The 17,933-nt window shown below is 43.3% G+C and overlaps 5 protein-coding genes across 10 annotated transcripts in view; 3 read left to right on the top strand and 2 right to left on the bottom strand.

The window, feature by feature from the left end:
• LOC108089375 (elongation factor-like GTPase 1) overlaps positions 1-2,303 on the bottom strand; it is an 81,649-nt gene extending 79,346 nt beyond the window's left edge. For all 3 annotated transcript variants that reach the window (XM_017187553.1, XM_017187554.2, XM_017187555.1), the window contains exon 1: positions 4-2,303. In XM_017187553.1, coding sequence (XP_017043042.1) covers positions 4-2,190 — 2,187 coding nt within the window. In that variant the 5' untranslated portion in view covers positions 2,191-2,303. The remainder of the gene's footprint in view (positions 1-3) is intronic.
• Positions 2,304-2,638: 335 nt separating this feature from the next.
• Positions 2,639-4,754, top strand: LOC108089627 (tyrosine--tRNA ligase, cytoplasmic). The gene is made up of 4 exons (XM_017187991.1): positions 2,639-3,351; positions 3,556-3,922; positions 3,983-4,306; positions 4,371-4,754. Exons 1-4 carry the CDS (start codon positions 2,712-2,714, stop codon positions 4,615-4,617), a joined length of 1,578 nt encoding a protein of 525 aa, XP_017043480.1. The 5' UTR covers positions 2,639-2,711; the 3' UTR covers positions 4,618-4,754.
• A 164-nt stretch (positions 4,755-4,918) lies between these two features.
• Positions 4,919-6,673, top strand: LOC108089467 (probable glutamate--tRNA ligase, mitochondrial). Its single transcript, XM_017187718.1, has 4 exons — positions 4,919-5,283; positions 5,343-5,753; positions 5,815-6,201; positions 6,258-6,673. Exons 1-4 carry the CDS (start codon positions 4,958-4,960, stop codon positions 6,667-6,669), a joined length of 1,536 nt encoding a protein of 511 aa, XP_017043207.1. The 5' UTR covers positions 4,919-4,957; the 3' UTR covers positions 6,670-6,673.
• On the bottom strand, positions 6,670-9,169 carry LOC108089468 (serine incorporator 1). Of its 3 annotated transcripts, none has more exons than XM_017187719.1 (7): positions 9,020-9,169; positions 8,269-8,824; positions 8,097-8,206; positions 7,854-8,037; positions 7,580-7,795; positions 7,120-7,282; positions 6,670-7,043 (listed from the first exon to the last, which is right to left on the bottom strand). In XM_017187719.1, the coding sequence occupies exons 1-7, from the start codon at positions 9,053-9,055 to the stop codon at positions 6,905-6,907; spliced, it is 1,404 nt and encodes a 467-aa protein (XP_017043208.1). In that variant the 5' UTR covers positions 9,056-9,169; the 3' UTR covers positions 6,670-6,904. The 3 variants fall into 3 exon arrangements, with proteins under 3 accessions (XP_017043208.1, XP_017043209.1, XP_017043210.1); XM_017187720.1 differs by having other exon boundaries at positions 7,120-7,273; XM_017187721.1 differs by having other exon boundaries at positions 7,120-7,261.
• A 372-nt stretch (positions 9,170-9,541) lies between these two features.
• Positions 9,542-17,758, top strand: LOC108089469 (failed axon connections). 2 transcript variants are annotated; one of them, XM_017187722.2, is made up of 5 exons: positions 9,542-10,245; positions 13,861-14,199; positions 15,195-15,538; positions 15,607-15,709; positions 15,859-17,758. In XM_017187722.2, exons 1-5 carry the CDS (start codon positions 9,838-9,840, stop codon positions 15,910-15,912), a joined length of 1,248 nt encoding a protein of 415 aa, XP_017043211.1. In that variant the 5' UTR covers positions 9,542-9,837; the 3' UTR covers positions 15,913-17,758. The 2 variants fall into 2 exon arrangements, with proteins under 2 accessions (XP_017043211.1, XP_017043212.1); XM_017187723.2 differs by having other exon boundaries at positions 9,543-10,245; positions 15,204-15,538.
• The last annotated feature ends 175 nt before the right edge of the window (positions 17,759-17,933 follow it).

The following is a 17,933-nucleotide window of genomic DNA, read 5'->3' as shown; positions in this document are numbered from 1 at the left end:
TACCTTAAAGAACTCCGAGTGCTTTTCCAGCAACTCCACAGCTTCTGCTGGAAGAGGCACCGCTAGCACCTTAAGGGTACCAAGTTTATTAAGCGTCTGCTGAACGGCGATCTTCTTGCTCACATCCTTATCCTCCGCCGTCTTTACAATCGCCTCATTAACCATATCCACCGTGGCAGCGGGAACAATAGTTTCCCGGAAAGAGACAATCGGCTTGGAAACATTAACCTTAATCTTGGCGTAGCTCTGCTCCAGATCGTGGACGCACTTCTCCACATGGACCTCGCCCAAAGTGGTGATCACATGCTCGCCCGTCGGAGCCACAGAAACCTGGACACAGGCATCTGCTTGGTTGAGGAGCTTTAATCCTTTCACCAGCTTGGGCATATCCTGCGGTTGAACGGGTTCGATGGCCACGCGGAGAATGGGAGTAGCCATGATGCTCAGTTCGCTGAAGGAGGTGCAGTCCAAGCTGCTACTCAAAGTTGCTGTTTTAACGATGTGGGATTCCAGACCACCGATTCCCACGATATTCCCAGCAGGCACTTCATCGAGCAGTTGCAGCTCACCGCCCATAAACATGTAGAGATCTCCGATGGTCACACGACTGGCGTAGGGAGCCTCCTCCTCCTTGCGATGCGTCGGCTGGCGGGGATCGTGCTTAGGCGACAGATTAAACAGCTCCATGCCGCGTTTCAAAGTGCCACTAAAAACTCTGGCGAACGCAATGAAAACAAACTCGTTGGACTCGCCTTCTTCGGGTTTTGGTTCTTCCTCCGTTTTAGATACCTCCACTTGGGTGCTCAGCTGCTCCACGCCCTGACTGATCTTCTCCAGCTCCGTTTGTTCAGTTTGCAGCTTCCGTTCTTCAATGCGACGACGCACTTCGTCCCTGCGCTGCTGCACCTCCTCATCTGTTAGCCTCTTGGGTCGATTCTGGGGTAAGTGGCTTATGTGAACTGGCGTCATTTTGGACACAAATGCAATGACATTGGAACTACTGGCATCGCAGCTTGTGAAGCTCTCCTTGAGTTTCAATGTTTCCGGCGGCAGGGAACTCAAATCCACGTTCGCAGGATAAAGTAATCTTTGTGCTCGCTCCTCGCTAATTTTGTGAGGTGGCGGAACATGCTCCACTACCATGTGCAAGACACTCCTGTCGATGGGTAGCCACTGTCCAAGAACCGCCTTGATTTGCAGCTTGGGATCTGTGAGACGCAAATCTCTGGCAGCCAATTTGAGACCCAGTTTCTCAGCTATTCCAGGCAGCTTATCCTTATCCTTTCTAATGGCTATAATATCGTAGAGACTCCATATGTTTTCCAAAACGAATTGAACAAACATGGGTTTCTTGGCCTTCTCCTGAGCTCCCGGCAAAGCTTCCTTTTTCTTCGAGTTGTAGTAGAAGTCGCCCCAGAGAACCTGCTCCAAATCTTTGCGATTCATCTCCAAACGCTTGGCATACATGGCGGCGAAATCCCGAACGGAGAAAGCCCAGCCATCATAGGCGGAGCAGAATATAACGTTACCAGAAGTGGGTGTAAAATATAGTTCCGAGTCATCCACTTCCTCCAAGGCAGACTCATAGTTATCCTTTTTGGTTATATCCTCTTTGGCCAAAATATCTGAGGCAAAAATGCTACCCAAAACGGCGTTAACTTGCTCGAGGACTTGGGTTAAATGGAAGTAGGCATCCAGTGGATCCATCTGCTTCTCTAGGATCAGACGATCAAGTTTGTTGAGAACCAAGACGGGCTTTAGTTGCTCCTCGTAGACTTGCTTTAAGCAAGCTCGAGTTTGGGGACCCACGCCTTCGACCACATCTACCACGACGATGGCACCATCACATAGACGAACTGCCGTGGATACTTCGCTGGAAAAGTCCACGTGACCGGGTGAATCAATGAGATTGATGAGGTAGTCCGGATTACCAGCGGATTCCTCTGGTTCCTGGTAATACAAAGAAATGCTGCTGCTCTTCATCGTGATGCCGCGCTCCTGTTCATCCGCTCGATTGTCCAGGTAGCGCAGCTTTCCCGCCATCCGCTGTGAAATGATGCCATTGCTGGCCACCAAGGAATCCGCCAGAGTGGTCTTCCCGTGATCCACATGCGCCAAAATGCAGATGTTGCGCACCTGTTGCCGACGTCGCTGCAACAGCACCAGATCGCTACCCTCTACCACGGGCATCCTGAATGGTTCGTTGGCGAAAAATCCTTCTGGTTGTCTGGTCGATTATAACGAGGAATTTCGCCAATTGGTCCAATTGTATTTATAAACAAAACCGCACGCGGCAATTTCGCAATTCGTGTGACCAGCTGCTGAAACTTTGAATATAACAGAAATGTTAAGTAAGACAATGTTAAGGAACTGTTGGGGAAAATGACTGCTTAGCTCTTTTACTGCTAAATTTGGCTACTTTTCAACAAAAAAAAACAAAATTTACTTAAAACATAAAATTAAATAGATGTGCGTTTAAATAATGATAATTAATAACAAAAATACAATTTTTTTTGTGTTTTTTTATCGCCTTATTTAATTTTAGCCTTTATAAATTATTTGCACATTTACCAGCTGCCGCAGCAGCACTACTGTTAAGTTGCGCTGTTAATGCCCGAACAGCTGATCACCACGCATGCAGTTGCGCTCTTCCTCTTCCCAGCAACAATTTCGTGAATTCGCACGCGAAAGACTCATAAAATCCTGCAAAAATGGTCGGAATAACGCCCGCAGAGAAGAAAACGCTGATAACGCGCAACCTGCAGGAAACGCTCGGCGATGACAAGCTGACCAAGATCCTGGCAGAGCGAGATCTCAAGATTTACTGGGGAACAGCGACGACGGGCAAGCCACATGTCGCCTACTTTGTGCCCATGTCAAAGATCGCCGATTTCCTGAAGGCAGGATGCGAGGTGACGATCCTGTTTGCCGATTTGCACGCCTATCTGGACAACATGAAGGCCCCGTGGTCTCTGTTGGAGCTGCGCACCCAGTACTACGAGCAGGTCATCAAAGCCATGCTCAGTTCCATTGGCGTTCCGCTGGACAAGTTGAAGTTCGTCAAGGGTAGCGACTACCAACTGTCCAAGGAGTACACCCTGGATGTCTACAAGCTCAGCTCCGTGGTCACGCAGCACGATGCTAAAAAGGCGGGTGCCGAGGTGGTCAAGCAGGTGGAGTACCCACTTCTCTCCGGTTTGCTTTATCCCGGACTGCAGGCTTTGGACGAGGAGTACCTCAAGGTCGATGCCCAGTTCGGTGGCGTGGACCAGCGCAAGATTTTCACCTTCTCGGAGAAGTACCTGCCGCAGTTGGGCTACGAGAAGCGCATCCACTTCATGAATCCCATGGGTGAGTCATCGATTACAAATAGAGTTTGTAAAAGGGAAGGGTATTTATGTATTGACTTCTTGGGTCTTACCTTTAATAATTTTAAATCATTATCGTTAACCTTGCAGATAATATCATTTATAAGTTAGGAAATTTCCTGATTGTTTAACTTATAAATATTAATCTCTTACAATTATTTATCTTTTTAATATTATACATTTTTAGTGCCCGGTTTGGCTGGTGGCAAAATGTCCTCATCCGAGGAAGACTCCAAAATCGACCTTTTGGACTCACCGGCCAACGTGAAGAAGAAGCTTAAGAAGGCCTTCTGTGAGCCAGGAAACATTGCCGACAACGGTCTGCTGTCCTTCGTAAAGCACGTGCTGTTCTCGCTTTTTAAAGAAGGCGAAGGATTCGAGGTCAACCGAGAGGCGGAACATGGTGGGGATGTTACCTTCCTGAAGTACGAGGATCTGGAGAAATACTACGCAGAGGACAAACTGCATCCGGGTGATCTGAAGGCCACCGTGGAGAAGTACATCAATCGTCTGCTGGATCCTATTCGCAAGGCCTTTGAGAAGCCAGAACTGCAGTAAGTAATATTGAACAAATTTATATAAAGAAGGATAAGTAATTTATTCTTTTACTTTAGGAAACTGAGTGCTGCTGCTTACCCACCACCTGCTAAAGTAAAGGCAGGAGCTGCTCCGGCTGCTGGAATCGATGAAGATGCGCCCCATCGCCTGGATATCCGCGTGGGCAAGGTAGTGGAGGTGGCCCGTCACCCAGATGCCGATACACTTTATGTGCTGAAGATTGACTTAGCGGAGGAGCAGCCCCGAACAATCATCAGTGGTCTGGTGAAGTTTGTCACACAGGAGGAGCTGGAACAGCGTCTGGTGGCGGTTCTGTGCAACCTTAAGCCATCGAAGATGCGTGGCATTCTATCCGAGGGAATGGTCCTGTGCACCTCCAAGTGGGTTTTTATTTATTGGCACTTTCTAAATTAGTTATTCATGTTTTTCTTTGATTCTTTTTAGTGCTGATCACACGGTAGTGGAACCAATTGTGCTGCCAGCAAATGCCACTCCCGGCAGTCGCCTTGCCTTCGAGGGATTCAGTGGCACGCCCGACGAGCAGCTCAACCCCAAGAAGAAGGTGTGGGAGAAGCTTTCCGCCGACTTCAAGACCAACAGCGATGGACTGGCCGTGTGGAAGGACAACTTCCTGCTGACGCCCGAGGGCGAGAAGCTGTCCAGCAAGCTGGCGAACTGCTCCATTAAATAGGAATCCAAACGCCAGCCTACCTGAGCCGTGTAATACTTACAACTAAGCCGAATGTTCACAAACAAGAAATTGCTGCTATTTATTGATTCCCCTTGTAAAGAAGTGCATTTTTGTTAAATAAAGCTCTCAAAAAACTACTTTAATTGATTTACTTTTAACAAAAATTTATGGTAACATAAATCCAAGCAGTTGTTTTCTTCCAATCAGAAAATTTTTAAGCAATCCCTTTAATGTTAACACTCTGTAAAATCAACAGTATAATAACAGCACTGTTATTTATCAGCTGATTGATGTAAACAAACACCGGCAAAAGTAGTTTTATACAATATCCTCAATAAAAATGCTGAAGATAAATCAGCGATTCCTGCTGCAGCAATTCGTACGCCACGCCCACAACCAGGTGCGCGTCCGCTTTGCTCCCAGTCCAACGGGTTACCTGCATTTGGGCGGATTGCGCACAGCCCTCTACAATTTCCTGTATGCCAGACATTTGGGTGGCAAATTCCTACTCCGGATCGAGGATACGGATCAAACGCGACTGGTTCCGGGTGCCAGTGAACGGCTGGTGGAGGATCTTCTCTGGGCGGGCATAGAAATCGACGAAGGACCAGGTTTTGGCGGTCAACTGGGACCTTACATACAAAGTCAGCGGACGGATATCTACAGGTGATTGAAGGATAACTTCAGCTAGATAATGGGTTTATATATATTCAATTTATTACCAGTAAAGCCATTGAGGAACTCTTGCAAAATGGCACCGCCTACAGGTGTTTCTGCACCGAACGACGTCTGGATTTGTTGCGTAAGGAGGCGCTGCGAACCCGGCAAGTTCCACGCTACGATAACAAGTGCCGACATCTCACAACGACGGAAGTGGATTCACTCCTGGCTAAGGGAACGGCCCACTGCATCCGATTCAAGCTGACGGATCACGAGGAACCGCTCGATGATCTGATTTACGGCAAGGTGCATCACAATGTCAGCGATACCGAGGGAGATCCTGTGGTTATGAAAAGCGATCAGTTTCCCACTTATCACTTTGCCAACGTGGTTGACGACCATCTGATGGGCATTACACATGTCTTGCGGGGAGTCGAGTGGCAGATATCCACCACCAAGCATTTGCTGCTCTACAAGTAAGTTTTAATAGACAGTATTAACATTTTCTCATGTACTAAAAGTCATCAATTCTGGCAGAGCTTTTGGCTGGCAACCACCTAAATTTGGTCACCTGCCGCTTCTCGTGAATGCAGATGGCACCAAGCTTAGTAAACGCCAAGGAGACATTGGCATCCAGCATTTTCGGCAACGGGGTTTCTTTCCTCAAGCTTTAGTTAACTATGTGGTTTCTGCGGGCGGAGGATTCGAGCATAGGGTCAATGCCAAGCAGCAATTGCTTACTATGCAGGAACTCTACGAGCAGTTCCATATAGAACGCGTTAACTCTCATCCCAGTCGACTAAATCCTGAGCTTCTGGATGATCTAAATCGTTTGGAGATTGCACAACGTTTATCGGATAAAGAAAGCCGTTTAAATTTGGTAAATGAAGTTCAAGAGCTGGTAAAAACAGCCTACCCACAGCAGTAAGTAAAAAGTTATGACTGTCTGAAACAAAGTTATAAATTATATTCAACTTTAGCTCCAACTTGGATTTAGCTGAGAATCACATAGTGGATGTCCTTTATTGGTCTTCACAGCGTTTAACACTGCTCCAAGATTTGACCAGCAGCAAGTTGAGTTTCCTGTGGGTAAAACCCTCAGATTTTCAACTAAAGGATTTGACAACCAAACAATTAATTAGCCTACTTAAAGTACTTAAAGCACACCAAGAATTTAACAAAGATGAGCTCAACGTTAAGCTGAAAAACTTTGCTAAAGAAGAAAACATCAAATTCCCGGTGATGATGAAAACCCTGAGAGCAGCTTTAAGTGGCCTAAAAGAAGGACCTGGAGTGGCGGAAATGATGGAGATCCTTGGCCCATCTGTAACCCTCGAACGACTAAGCGAAGCTGTGCCGAAAGAAAGTCTTCACTTAGAACAAAATCAATAATTTGGTTAGGTTTCATTATATTTGTATATAGATTATACTCATAGATTAATTTTTTAATACATATTGATAACTGTTGCAATTGGAGAATAAGATCAATGAGTAGACACCAAGAGTCAAAATTATGTGTGATTAATCTTCTTCAGTTTCAGAAACTAAATTCTCTTCGTTCCATTTTGGCATTCTCTTTTTGCTTGGTTAAGCACCATTCCTAGACAAGTAATACACTAAAAACCGCTTAACTAAAGTCGCGATTGGTGAGGATAATTGGGGCGGCAAGGCTCCAGCCGTAGATGAAGACACCCAGCCAGCTGGAGACGATCTTGACCCACATGGAAGCCTCGTTGCCATTGAAGAGCTCTATGTCCGAGTTGGGTCTGAAAATTAAAAGAAAAATTGATTAATGAAGTAAGATAAACTCGTGTAATGTATAAGTTTCGATTATCCACTTACTTGTACCAATTGGTCAGAGTCATCATGACGTAGAGCGAGGCGCAGACGAAGACCACATGGAACATGGACCAGGAGTAGGTGACGCCCTCGGTCTCGGTGTCCGTGCTCGGCTTTCCATTGGCATCCGTGCCAGCCTCTGTGTCTGATAGAGCTTCTGTTAAAACTACATTAATCAGAGTGCAAAGAGGAACGGCAGGTGGCCATTTGTTTCACACAGTTTCAAGTACCGAACAACCGGGTTGGGTTAGTTTGGTTAGTCGGAAAATAAATCAAGAAAACAAAGCGGCAATAGCAAACGAGTGTTAATAACCAGTATTAGCTTGGGGTTTCTTTTTTTTTCTGTACAGCGAGGAAAATGAAAAGTGAGGAGGCGATCGAATGCGAATGGTGGAAAACTGTGGAAATGCGGTAATGGCTGCGAATGCGGACGGAGCACAGGGAATGGACACAGAAAACATACCACGCTTCTCGCTATTATCGTGACTGATCTTGGAAACCTCCACAGCCGAGCTGATGCAATTGTACAGGATGCACAGCAACCAAACGACCAGTCCGATGATGTTGGTGGTGTCGAAGGTAACCTTGGAGTTGTGGGACGGAGTAGGCGGTGCAATTGTGGTGGTGGCATTTCCAAAACCGTCCATCAAGCCAAACATTCCAGGATTGCATTCCTTTTCTAAAGGGTTTACAAGAGATATAAGCGATTTCTACATATTTTGTGTTACATTTCATACCCGGATTGTTGGCCACTGCGGACCAGGTCAGATAAACCGTATATAAGGTGACCAAGGAGCTCTGCAATAAACCGGAATGTGGCAAACGCTCCTGCACAGCTGGCAAAATCGAAATAACGCTGATCACCAAACATAGGATGAGATTTATAGAGATAAAGAACTTGTTGATGCCGCAGCCGGTACTCTAAAAATGCAGAGGTTACATTTCAAAACAAGCAAATAATCTTGATTATTTAAACTCACAGTGGTAAAGTAGATATAAAGCAGAGTAATCCCAGTCAGCGATAAGATATAACCCAAGAGTGTGACACCCGCCAGGGCGTAATAATAACCACGACTGTTTTCAGCGCTCTCTAAAAGAGAAAACAAATTAGCAAGTTGAATTATTTGTATTTCTTGAATAAACATGACTCACCTATCCAATTCTCCGCCAGCGAGTGAGCGAAATCCACAATGATGACCAGTTGAACGAGTATGAAAGCCAAACCGCCTATTAGACCCACCCACATCATGGCCGGGCCAAAAGAACCATCCGGAATGAAGATGGCACCAATGGCAGCACCAAAGCAGATCAGGAATTTCAGTGGCCAAAAGTTGTTCTGGATGTGGGATCTCGGATCCCTAGAGCTCTTCACCCCCAACATAATCAACGACATGAGAGCGAAAAAGCAGGCCATGCCAAAGCATATTCGATAGACGGCCATGTAACCCAGAGCGTATTCGCAGTCGACTTGCAGAGATCCTCCCGAGAATGTGTCAATGGCCTTGGAGCTGTACGTGGAAGTGGAGTTGATGCAGAAGGGCAGCTTCTTCAGGGTGTCCTGCAAACCGGGCGACAACGCAATCGCACCCAGGACAGTGCCGACCAGCAGGATGAAGGCGTACATGAAGCGCGAGGAGGAGGCATTGGTGCAACTGGGACAGGCGGAGCAGCACATGCTGGCTGCCGTGCCTCCGCAGCACATGGCGCACTACAAATATTAATAATTGTAATATATTAAATCCCATTTAAAATTTAAATTCATTTAATTTCATTATCTAAACTTTGGTTTTCCAACAAACGTTGGGGAATTCCAAGAAACATATGGCCTTTATTGATTTGTAACCAAATTTCTTATGGTCATAATCCGGTTAAACGGCTAGTATTATTTTATCGATTTACGTACCTGGGCGGCCGAACAAAGGCCCAAAACAGCTCCCATTTTCGCCTAGATTAGTTTTGTGTGGTTCTTACTTTATTGCGTTTTTATTAAATTAAACAAATCTTTGTTTGTGAAAATATGTGATGGAGATGGGCTTATCCCTTTCGGAAGTATCGTACTAGCGATGGTACAAATACGTTAAGGGTGGTAACAGTTTCTAGAAAAATTGTGTGATTTTGTTACTATTAGTATAACAATTTGTCAACTTAAAAATAATTATCATCGCTTTATATCCTTTTGCGTGACCTCAAATGAACATTGTATAGGAACGATAATTTCCCATATCATTATATTTGAAGTTGATAAACAAGTTTAATTTTGTATCGATACCATCATACCAGGGCTCTTAGTCGATTGTAAATAGCCAGAAAAACAGGTTCCCGCCAATCGAATGGTTTCTTTTATTCGGCTATTAAATAGCCAAATTTGACGTGAAAAAAGCTAACTTGGTAGCATTGGCTCTAAGGTCCGCTCCCATTTCGAATCTCGAGCTCATTTGAAAATTTCAATTTCCCGAGAGCGGTTGCGGTCGAAACGGCTCCTGAGTCCATCCGAATTTAAATCGCATCCAGCCAAGGAGGTCCTGCATTTTGTCGTGGAACTTAAATCCGAGTTCGAATCGAAGCGCAGTGGTGGTTTCTCTCTCTCTCTCCCCGCGTGTGTGTATGTGTGCGAGTGGCAGGAAAAGTGCGAAGCCGAAATCTGTTAGCTGAAAGAAAGCGCAACTTCAATTAGCAAAAGCAAAAGTAGTAAAAGAAAAGTAAGAAAAAAAATTAAAAATAATGGCAAGCGAAGTGGCCCAAATACCCGCCGAGGAAACGCCCGCAGTGGCGGCGTCGGAAAAGTCAGAGGAGCCGGAAAAATCGGCAGCCCCGCCAGCGGATTCTGCGGCGGCTCCAGCTGCCGCCCCCGCAGTGGAGAAGGCGGAGGAGTCTGCTGAGGACAAGAAGGACGAGACCGGAAAACAGCAGGAAAACAACGATGAGGCCAAGAAGGATGAGGCGGTGGCCGCTCCAGCCGCTGCCAAATCGGAAGCCCCGCCCGCCCAGAAATTCAATGTGCACAAGACCAACTTCGAGAAGGACATCATCTATCTGTACCAGTTCTCCCGCACCCCGCTGCTGCCCTCTTTATCGCCCTATTGCTTAAAGGTGGAGACCTGGCTGCGTCTTGTGGGTCTGAAATACGAGGTGAGTTGAATGAAAACCCCGAAAATCTAAGTATCATATTAGGATCACCCTTCGGAAACCCATTAAAACCCAAAAATCACTTAAGAAAACCCAAAAATACCCTGGATTTCCCAACAGAATCTCAAATCTCCTAGATATTCCAGATTTTCAAAGCATTTTTGCGGTACAGATTTTTTCCCAGCTCCTGCGGGAGAGGAATAGAGGAAAAGAGAGAGAGAACCAGCGCCGCCATCATGGTGTGCTAAGCCTGCCCGTGTATCTGTGTGTGTGTGACCTGCCCTGCCCCGTAACTGAAAAAGGGATACATTTAGCCTGCCCTCTCTTTTCCACCGCCATGTGTGTGTGAACCTGTAGCCCCTGGTCCTGTGTGCGTGTGTGTGTACAGCGTATACATAAAATTTGTGTGTGCGCCGACGCTGCGTCGCTGCTTTATGCTCCACACTGCCCCCTCTCTCCAATCCCCCACAGCCCCTTCCATCACTTGCAAAAGTCGTGCTTCAAATTTTGCACTTGCCGACTCTCTCCTTTTGTCTCGCTCCCTCTCTCGCCGTCTGCTCTTTGTCTTTTGTTGCTGCACTGTTTTTTATTTCACTTTTCTTTCGACTTCTTTTTTGCACTGAAAGAAAATTTGATATTTTAATATAAGCCAGATTCTTAAATTACAGTTTAATATGTGTGTAAAAAGATATGAATTTTGATACTTAGGTGTGTAAAATGAATGTTTGAACCCGAGCTTTGCTTGCAGAAGTTTAATGGCCTATGCTTTGTTTTTCTGTTCTGCTTATAATCTTGGTTACATACCAATATTAAGAAAAGTAAATACATCATTTGAATGCCAATATGTTTTCTTTCTGTGTACAACAGCAGCAGCAGATTGTAATTGCTTTTAATAAAAATTGATGCAGTTTAAGATGGTCTCAGAAATAGCTGTCTCCCTCTCCTCCGCCGCGCTCTCCTCCTTTTTCCTTTCCTTTTCTTATCCGTTAAGTAGCTGTAATAGTGTGGGAGGGGGAGGCAGACAAACAACTGTCAACGACTTCCAATGGTGCCTTCCATTTTAGCTTGTTTTTTTTCGGTTTCTTCACTTTTAAAGCGCGCGATGCGGTTTGCATATTTTTCATATTTTTATATAGTAGAGGAAAAACTTGTATGGCTGGGGGAGAAATGGGTGCGGTCACCCGCACAAAACTGGCGACGCAATTGCTGTTTAATCTTATTAATTACATTGGTTAATGAAAAACGAGCCTCTTGCGAGGAATGTTAATTGATGCCTTTCCAGATGCCGATAAGCAATCGCCCCCATATGTTGCATTCCACGAACGTGGAATGGAGTAAAGGCAATTATGATTGACAGTCCGTCAGTTAGCCCGCAGCTGGAAATTACTTTCCATTTTCATTATTCCCATTTCCCATTTTACTGATAAGAAGGCAGCCGAAAACACAAAAAATAAAAGAGTTCAACAAACTGGAGACCTTTGACATTTCTGGTTTGTTGTTGCAGCGCATTAATCATAAAAAGGGAGGGTGACTGTAAATGCAACTGACTAAGCCAGTTTTCCCCCCTCCAGTTGATTTTTATGCCCCCCGCTGCTCGAGTGCATTTTTTCTTTTTCTCCTTTGTATACACATTCATCAGTGTAAACAAGAGCAGAAGTTGTTTCTTTATTGATGATAAACCAAATGCATATTTTTTTCACACCACATTGAAGGCGGCGCCCATTAATAAACACTGCAACGAGAACAACAACAACGCATAAGTTTCGCTTTTGAGGCGGTGGCCCGCATTGCTGGCATTCCTGGGTGTCGCGCTTGTAGATTGTGCAATTAATTTACATTTTTTCTGCCATATGCATATAACGAGCACAAACTGATTAAAATTCAAATGGAAATGCTGGCGCGCCATTTCATTTCTGCAATATTGCCAGCCTGCACTTTCAAGGCATTCTGGCAACGCTGCTATCTCTCCTGCTGCAACTGTACATGTGCGAATGTTTGCGTGTGTGTTTGAGAGGAAATGGAGTTTTTTTTTTGGTTTTGTCGTTTTTTGTTTTACTTTTTGTTGCTGCCTTTGTTTTAATTAATAAACCGCATATTTGCATTAAAACAACACACAGTGGACGGCCTTTGTTGTTGCTCACTCGCTCCAGCGCAATTCTCCCGCTCTCGCTCTCTGTGGGATGTTTGTGCAAGGGTGTGGATACACACACACACAGGCTGCATAATTGCATTGCTGTTGCTTCTTTTCGCCTGACTACACTGGAGAAAAAAAATAAGGGGAGCCATTGCCTTAATTGGCATAATGATTTAATAAAAAATGAAATATTTGCATTGTGCGTGGGCACAGAAGAAGATGGAGCTAAAGAAGAAGAAGCAGCAGATAGGCTGCCGTTTTTTGTGGATCATTGGAATTGAAAAATGCGAGACGAAGACAAAAACACGGACTCCACCCTTTTTGCAGAGCGTTGCGATGCTGCCGCTGGAAGGCGAAAATCTCTCTGGTCGCTCTCTCTTTTCCTTTTTCTCTCTGCCTCTCTGGTCGACAACCACACCCTGCCTCTCCCTTTTTTGGCAGAGGGCGCGAAAGCATAAAATATGCCAACGGCTCGTTTTTTGTTATGGCCGTTGTTTCTAATTAGAAATTATTATGTAGATTTGTGCAGCCAAGCTGAAAACGAAAAAAGGTTCAAACCGGACACCCGCCTATAACTGTCACATAGCTAACGGTAACGCTTCATGCGGACGTGTGTACACACTGGAAGGGCAGGCATTGGAATATGTCAAAATGTTCGAATAGCGGGCAATTGGAACGACGTTTTCCCTCCCGCTGTGTGTGTTATAGGGGTGTTGGATTTTGGGTGGGTTTTTCTGCTTTCGAGACTGGGTTTTGGGTTTTTGGGTTCCTGGGAGGTACAGCTAGCTTTTAGAGTAGTGGTTGATTTTTCAGCATCTGCTTGGCATACATAGGAAATGCCCAGAAATACACACGCAAACAAACGATTGCCGGCTAGATGTATGTCATGAGCGCCATCTAACGGCCGGAATTCTTGCGGGGGAGTGAACTATATTTCGCATTAGTCATGGGTGTAAAAAATACACATCCTTTTTCCATATGGTCATTGTAAATTTATGAGTATCCTTGAGATGGTGATTAGTTCTTCTTTTTTAGTATGTTAGGAAAATAGTCTGAAAGGAAGAAGATAGATAGTAACTGAACAAGAGAAACTACTGTTATTGGGTTATAAAAATTAAGCTTTTTATGAACCGTTGAAAACTTTGACCCCACAAATTTCTTTTACCATACCTAAGACTTTTCCTGCTAATTGTATCTGAGGAGATGAGATTCAAAAATGTTAATGTGTATAAGATCCTACAAAATCCCTTACCTGCCCGTTTCTATGGTACTCTGCTTCACAAATATATTTCTTGGAAACTAACAAATGTCGATTTAATGACCAAGTAAGGTAATGTTTGTTTTCACTGCATAAGCCGGAATGCTGCTGGCAGATAAAGGGTGGGGTAAACAATCGCCCACTCCCACACATTCCTTACTGGATTACTCATCCGAAGACGGAACGAAAAAAATAAAATGTATTTACGTGTTCTTTCCCTTTGCAGAATGTCGATCATAAGATGCGTTTCCGCTCCAAGAAGGGTCAACTGCCTTTCATCGAGCTGAATGGAGAGGAGATCGCCGATTCGGCCATTATCATCAAGGAACTGTCGTCCAAGTACGAAAAGAATCTGGACTCGGGACTCACCGCCGAGCAGAGGAACGTGTCGTACGCCACGATTGCCATGTTGGAGAACCATCTCATCTGGATCATCTTCTACTGGCGCGCCAAATATCCGGACAATGTGCTCAAGGGCTACAAGGTCAACTTGCAGCACGCCCTCGGCCTGCGGCTGCCCAACTCGATTCTGAACTTCTTCTTTAAGATCACCTTTGGTCGCAAGGTAACTGGATAGTTTCAACTACTTAGGAGTTCATGATCATAGTCCACGATTTTCACTTTCTCTGAATTTTGTATAATTTTGATTAGAATTCTCATTGGAACATTGCATACTTTTGGTCATTGTTGTAATTTGTTCTACATACGTAGGTTTTTTTACTAGCATTCATAAATATTATCCTATCATTGTATACACTCCTTGACATATATGTAATTCTAGTCATAAAGCAATTGGTTTAAACTATTTTTATAGAATTTTTCTAACAGTACCTTTGTTTGTGACACAATTTAAGTGAAAGTGAAAAACGGAACATGCTCGCTAGACAAGTAGAGACTTATGTTTTTTTAATTCTAAGTAATCGGTCTCGAAATTTCCACAACGCCAGCAACTGAGCCTTCATTAGTTCCTGAAACGGACGACATCCGCGATTTGTTTAGATTTAAAAGCGAAATTGAAAACCGTTGAGAATCACGAGTTTGCTGGCGTTGTGGATTAGGCGGGGATGGATGGGTAGTGTAAATAAACAATACTTGAAAATTGAAACTAAGGAAGCGGTGGCGTATTATATTGCACCTAGCTGTAAAAAAAAAAAAGAATTAAACTCTAAACACCACCACCATCCCCACACATAGTTTATCCCGAAAACCCCCGTTGGCATAAACAATAAATCCCTAACGGGATGGATTTGTTTATATCTGGATCGGTTCTCACATAACCAAACCCAAAACCCAAACGGGAAATCGAAAGGAAAACAATCGTTATTTTACCACTAACTCTTGCATGGTTTTTTTCTTTTTCGTTCTTTTTTGCATACTACTTTGGTTTTGAACATCTAACTGTGTAATGCGTATTGCCCCCGATCCCCAAAATAAAAAAATAACTCACATCACCTCCACAAAAAAACCAAAAACCCCGAATCCGTAACGTATGCTTGTGCATCCCCCGTAACCCCAAATCCGTAACTGTTGTACGGCCAAACAACTATTCAACACAACAAGTGGTTCCAGGGCACGAAGAAGCTGAAGGCGCATGGCATCGGCGTTCACAGCGCCGAGGAGATCGAGGAGTTCGGCAAGAACGATCTGAAGGTGCTCAGCGAGATGCTCGACTGCAAGCCGTTCTTCTTCGGCGACGAGCCCACCACCCTGGACGTGGTGGCCTTTGCGGTCCTCTCGCAGCTCCACTATCTGTCCAAGGACATTGCGTATCCGCTGCGCGACTACATGACCGAGAAGTGCCCCAACTTGATTGGCCACGTTTCGCGCATGAAGGACAAGTGCTTCCCCGACTGGGACGAGATCTGCACGAAGCTGGACCTCAATGCGCACATTCCCAAGCCAGAGTGAGTATTCTATATTAAAATCATTTGAGTGGAACCATTTTTAAACTTATTTTCCTGTCAAATCGCAGGCCAGAGACCAAGGAGGGCAAGGAAGGTGGCGAGCAGGAGAAATCAAATGAGCAGGAGGGCACTGAAGGCGATAAGATCGAGAAGGAGTTGGAGAAGGACAAGGTGAGGCTTCAAATCACTTAAATCGATTTAATCAAAAATATAATTAAATATTATACAAGAGCATGAAATGAATTTCATAAGAAAAAGACCTTTTGGTCTTTTATCAAATTTAACTGTGATTATTAACCCATGTCCTTAATCTTTTCCAGTCAAACGAGAAGGAGTCGACCGAGGAGAACAAAGAGAAGGAGGAAACAAAGTAAATTCGCCGTTAGTTATATGCGTACATATATCTAGTATATGTGTATGATCGAAGGAAACAAAAACACCCACATACACACACATTATATATATATACATATGTAGTACGATACTATATAGTAAGGCCCTATATAGCTAGGCGCTGCGCTCTCATATATAAGCATTCAGACATCAGAAAACCACTCGAAAAACTAAAAAAAAAAAAACAACATTAAGAAAACACCCATTTACAAAACTAGGACAACTGTAAAGCAAAAGCAGGCAAAACCATCAGCAAGAGAACGATCCACTAAGTAATGAGAAAAACAAAAAAGCATATACAATAACGTAACGTAAAAACTTTGGACATCTTTTTTTATATATTTACACGATGACGTTTGTATTACAAGAACAAGAAACAAAAAGCAAAAAATTCAAGAAAACGCAAAAAAAAAAAACGTAAAAACCATTTAGTATAAAATTATAAAAGTTTATACGTATAAATATTAAGAAGATGAATGAAAGCGATGAGAGCGGGGGAGAAATTATAAAAAATTAGTTAAAGAACTCGATTAAAACAAAGAACAAAGAACAAGTGAGCAAAACGTGAGTAAAAAGAGTGAAGCCAGATAGGAGGAAAAGTTAGGAAGGTGTAGAACAGCATACAATACGCATTAATCATTAGTTTTCATTCAAAAGCGATCTATATAATACACTCATTCACACACACTCACTCACTCACTCTCACAGACACTCTCACACACACATATAGCATATGCAGCAACAATTGCAACTCGATGGTATTGTTTACTCTTCCAAAATTGATTAAGCTTAAAGTAAAGGAAAGGATCCGCAACCAGTACGATAGGAGGATATGATATGACATTTAGTGATGGTTAGTTGGGATGACATGCAATGGGAATGAGAATGAGAATGGTATAGGAATGATATAACGGAATGACGGCAATTAAGTTTATTTTTTATATATATATGATTGCAAATAGTAATTTTGATTCTCGTGTGCAAATAATTAAACAAAGCGGATAAAATTTATTACTTATAATTATATACATAAACCTTATATACGCCCATTATGCATAAAGATGTGTAAAAAACAAAACAAAACAAAACAAACAACAAAACATAAAAACTGTATGTTGGTTCTTTTATTATATTATATATTATTTCTATAAATATTATTGTAATTGTATGTGTATTATGATTTTGCTAACCAAAATCCCCATTGTATGAGATGTTCAGAGCGTTGATCCATCGGTGTTTCACCCCCATACACAAAAAACAAACCAATTCGAACCAAAAACAAATACTCGGCCATCCATACGAAACAAAATTTACCATTTAATTTGTACGAATTTGTGTAACTACTTATGTATATTCTTTTGGTACGTCCACTGAAACAAAATTATGTACGCCTCAATTATTTTTTCTACTGTCTTGTGTTTTATACAATTTAATTTAATGATATTGATTATGCAAATATATATATAAATATAAACATAATTTCTACTGTAATTAAAAACGCTGCAGACAACAAAAACAAACGACAAACTCATAGAAAACACAACAAACATCAAAGGAGAAGACGGAGCGGAAGAACTGGAAGAATTCTCCGCGGGGAGATCACTCTCCCCTCTCGTTCTCCTAATCTAACACTTTCTCCCTTATCCAGTCGGCCGCCTCTCATTCATTCACGGATTCCTCTGTGTTTATTGTTTTCCTTTTTTTTTTTTTTTAACTTCTCATAAAATAAAAAAGTCATCAGCCACAGATGGGAGAATGAATGAAATCTTTTATTAGGGTAAAACTCACACAACTAAGAAATACGAAAAAAAAAAAATCGAAAACGAATACAGAACCCATTGAGGCGCGACAGAAGCAGTGAAAACAATTTAGGAGAAGGTCAAGAAAAGAAGCAGGAGAAGACGAGCGGGCGATCGATCGATCCACGAAGAAAATCTCTATAACGATACGATTTGTAGACTACGCAAGTATTTTTATGTATTAAAGGTTATGTTGTAAGTTT

This window comes from Drosophila ficusphila, unplaced genomic scaffold, assembly GCF_018152265.1.
Source record: "Drosophila ficusphila isolate 14025-0441.05 unplaced genomic scaffold, ASM1815226v1 contig_286, whole genome shotgun sequence".
Taxonomy (NCBI): Eukaryota; Metazoa; Arthropoda; class Insecta; order Diptera; family Drosophilidae; genus Drosophila; species Drosophila ficusphila.
Note: the sequence above shows the minus strand (reverse complement) of the source record. Positions and strands in the feature narration are given on the sequence as shown.

Coding starts and splice junctions, on each gene's coding strand:
- LOC108089469 (XM_017187722.2), top strand. CDS start 9,838: ATGGCAAGCGAAGTGGCCCAAATACCCGCCGAGGAAACGCCCGCAGTG. Junction 10,246..13,860: donor TTGTGGGTCTGAAATACGAG/GTGAGTTGAATG, acceptor TTCCCTTTGCAG/AATGTCGATCATAAGATGCG. Junction 14,200..15,194: donor AGATCACCTTTGGTCGCAAG/GTAACTGGATAG, acceptor CAACACAACAAG/TGGTTCCAGGGCACGAAGAA.
- LOC108089468 (XM_017187719.1), bottom strand. CDS start 9,055: ATGGGAGCTGTTTTGGGCCTTTGTTCGGCCGCCCAG. Junction 8,207..8,268: donor GCTGGCGGAGAATTGGATAG/GTGAGTCATGTT, acceptor TTTCTCTTTTAG/AGAGCGCTGAAAACAGTCGT. Junction 7,283..7,579: donor CGATAATAGCGAGAAGCGTG/GTATGTTTTCTG, acceptor TGATTAATGTAG/TTTTAACAGAAGCTCTATCA.
- LOC108089627 (XM_017187991.1), top strand. CDS start 2,712: ATGGTCGGAATAACGCCCGCAGAGAAGAAAACGCTGATAACGCGCAAC. Junction 3,923..3,982: donor TTTGAGAAGCCAGAACTGCA/GTAAGTAATATT, acceptor CTTTTACTTTAG/GAAACTGAGTGCTGCTGCTT. Junction 4,307..4,370: donor ATGGTCCTGTGCACCTCCAA/GTGGGTTTTTAT, acceptor GATTCTTTTTAG/TGCTGATCACACGGTAGTGG.
- LOC108089467 (XM_017187718.1), top strand. CDS start 4,958: ATGCTGAAGATAAATCAGCGATTCCTGCTGCAGCAATTCGTACGCCAC. Junction 5,754..5,814: donor AAGCATTTGCTGCTCTACAA/GTAAGTTTTAAT, acceptor CAATTCTGGCAG/AGCTTTTGGCTGGCAACCAC. Junction 6,202..6,257: donor AAAACAGCCTACCCACAGCA/GTAAGTAAAAAG, acceptor ATTCAACTTTAG/CTCCAACTTGGATTTAGCTG.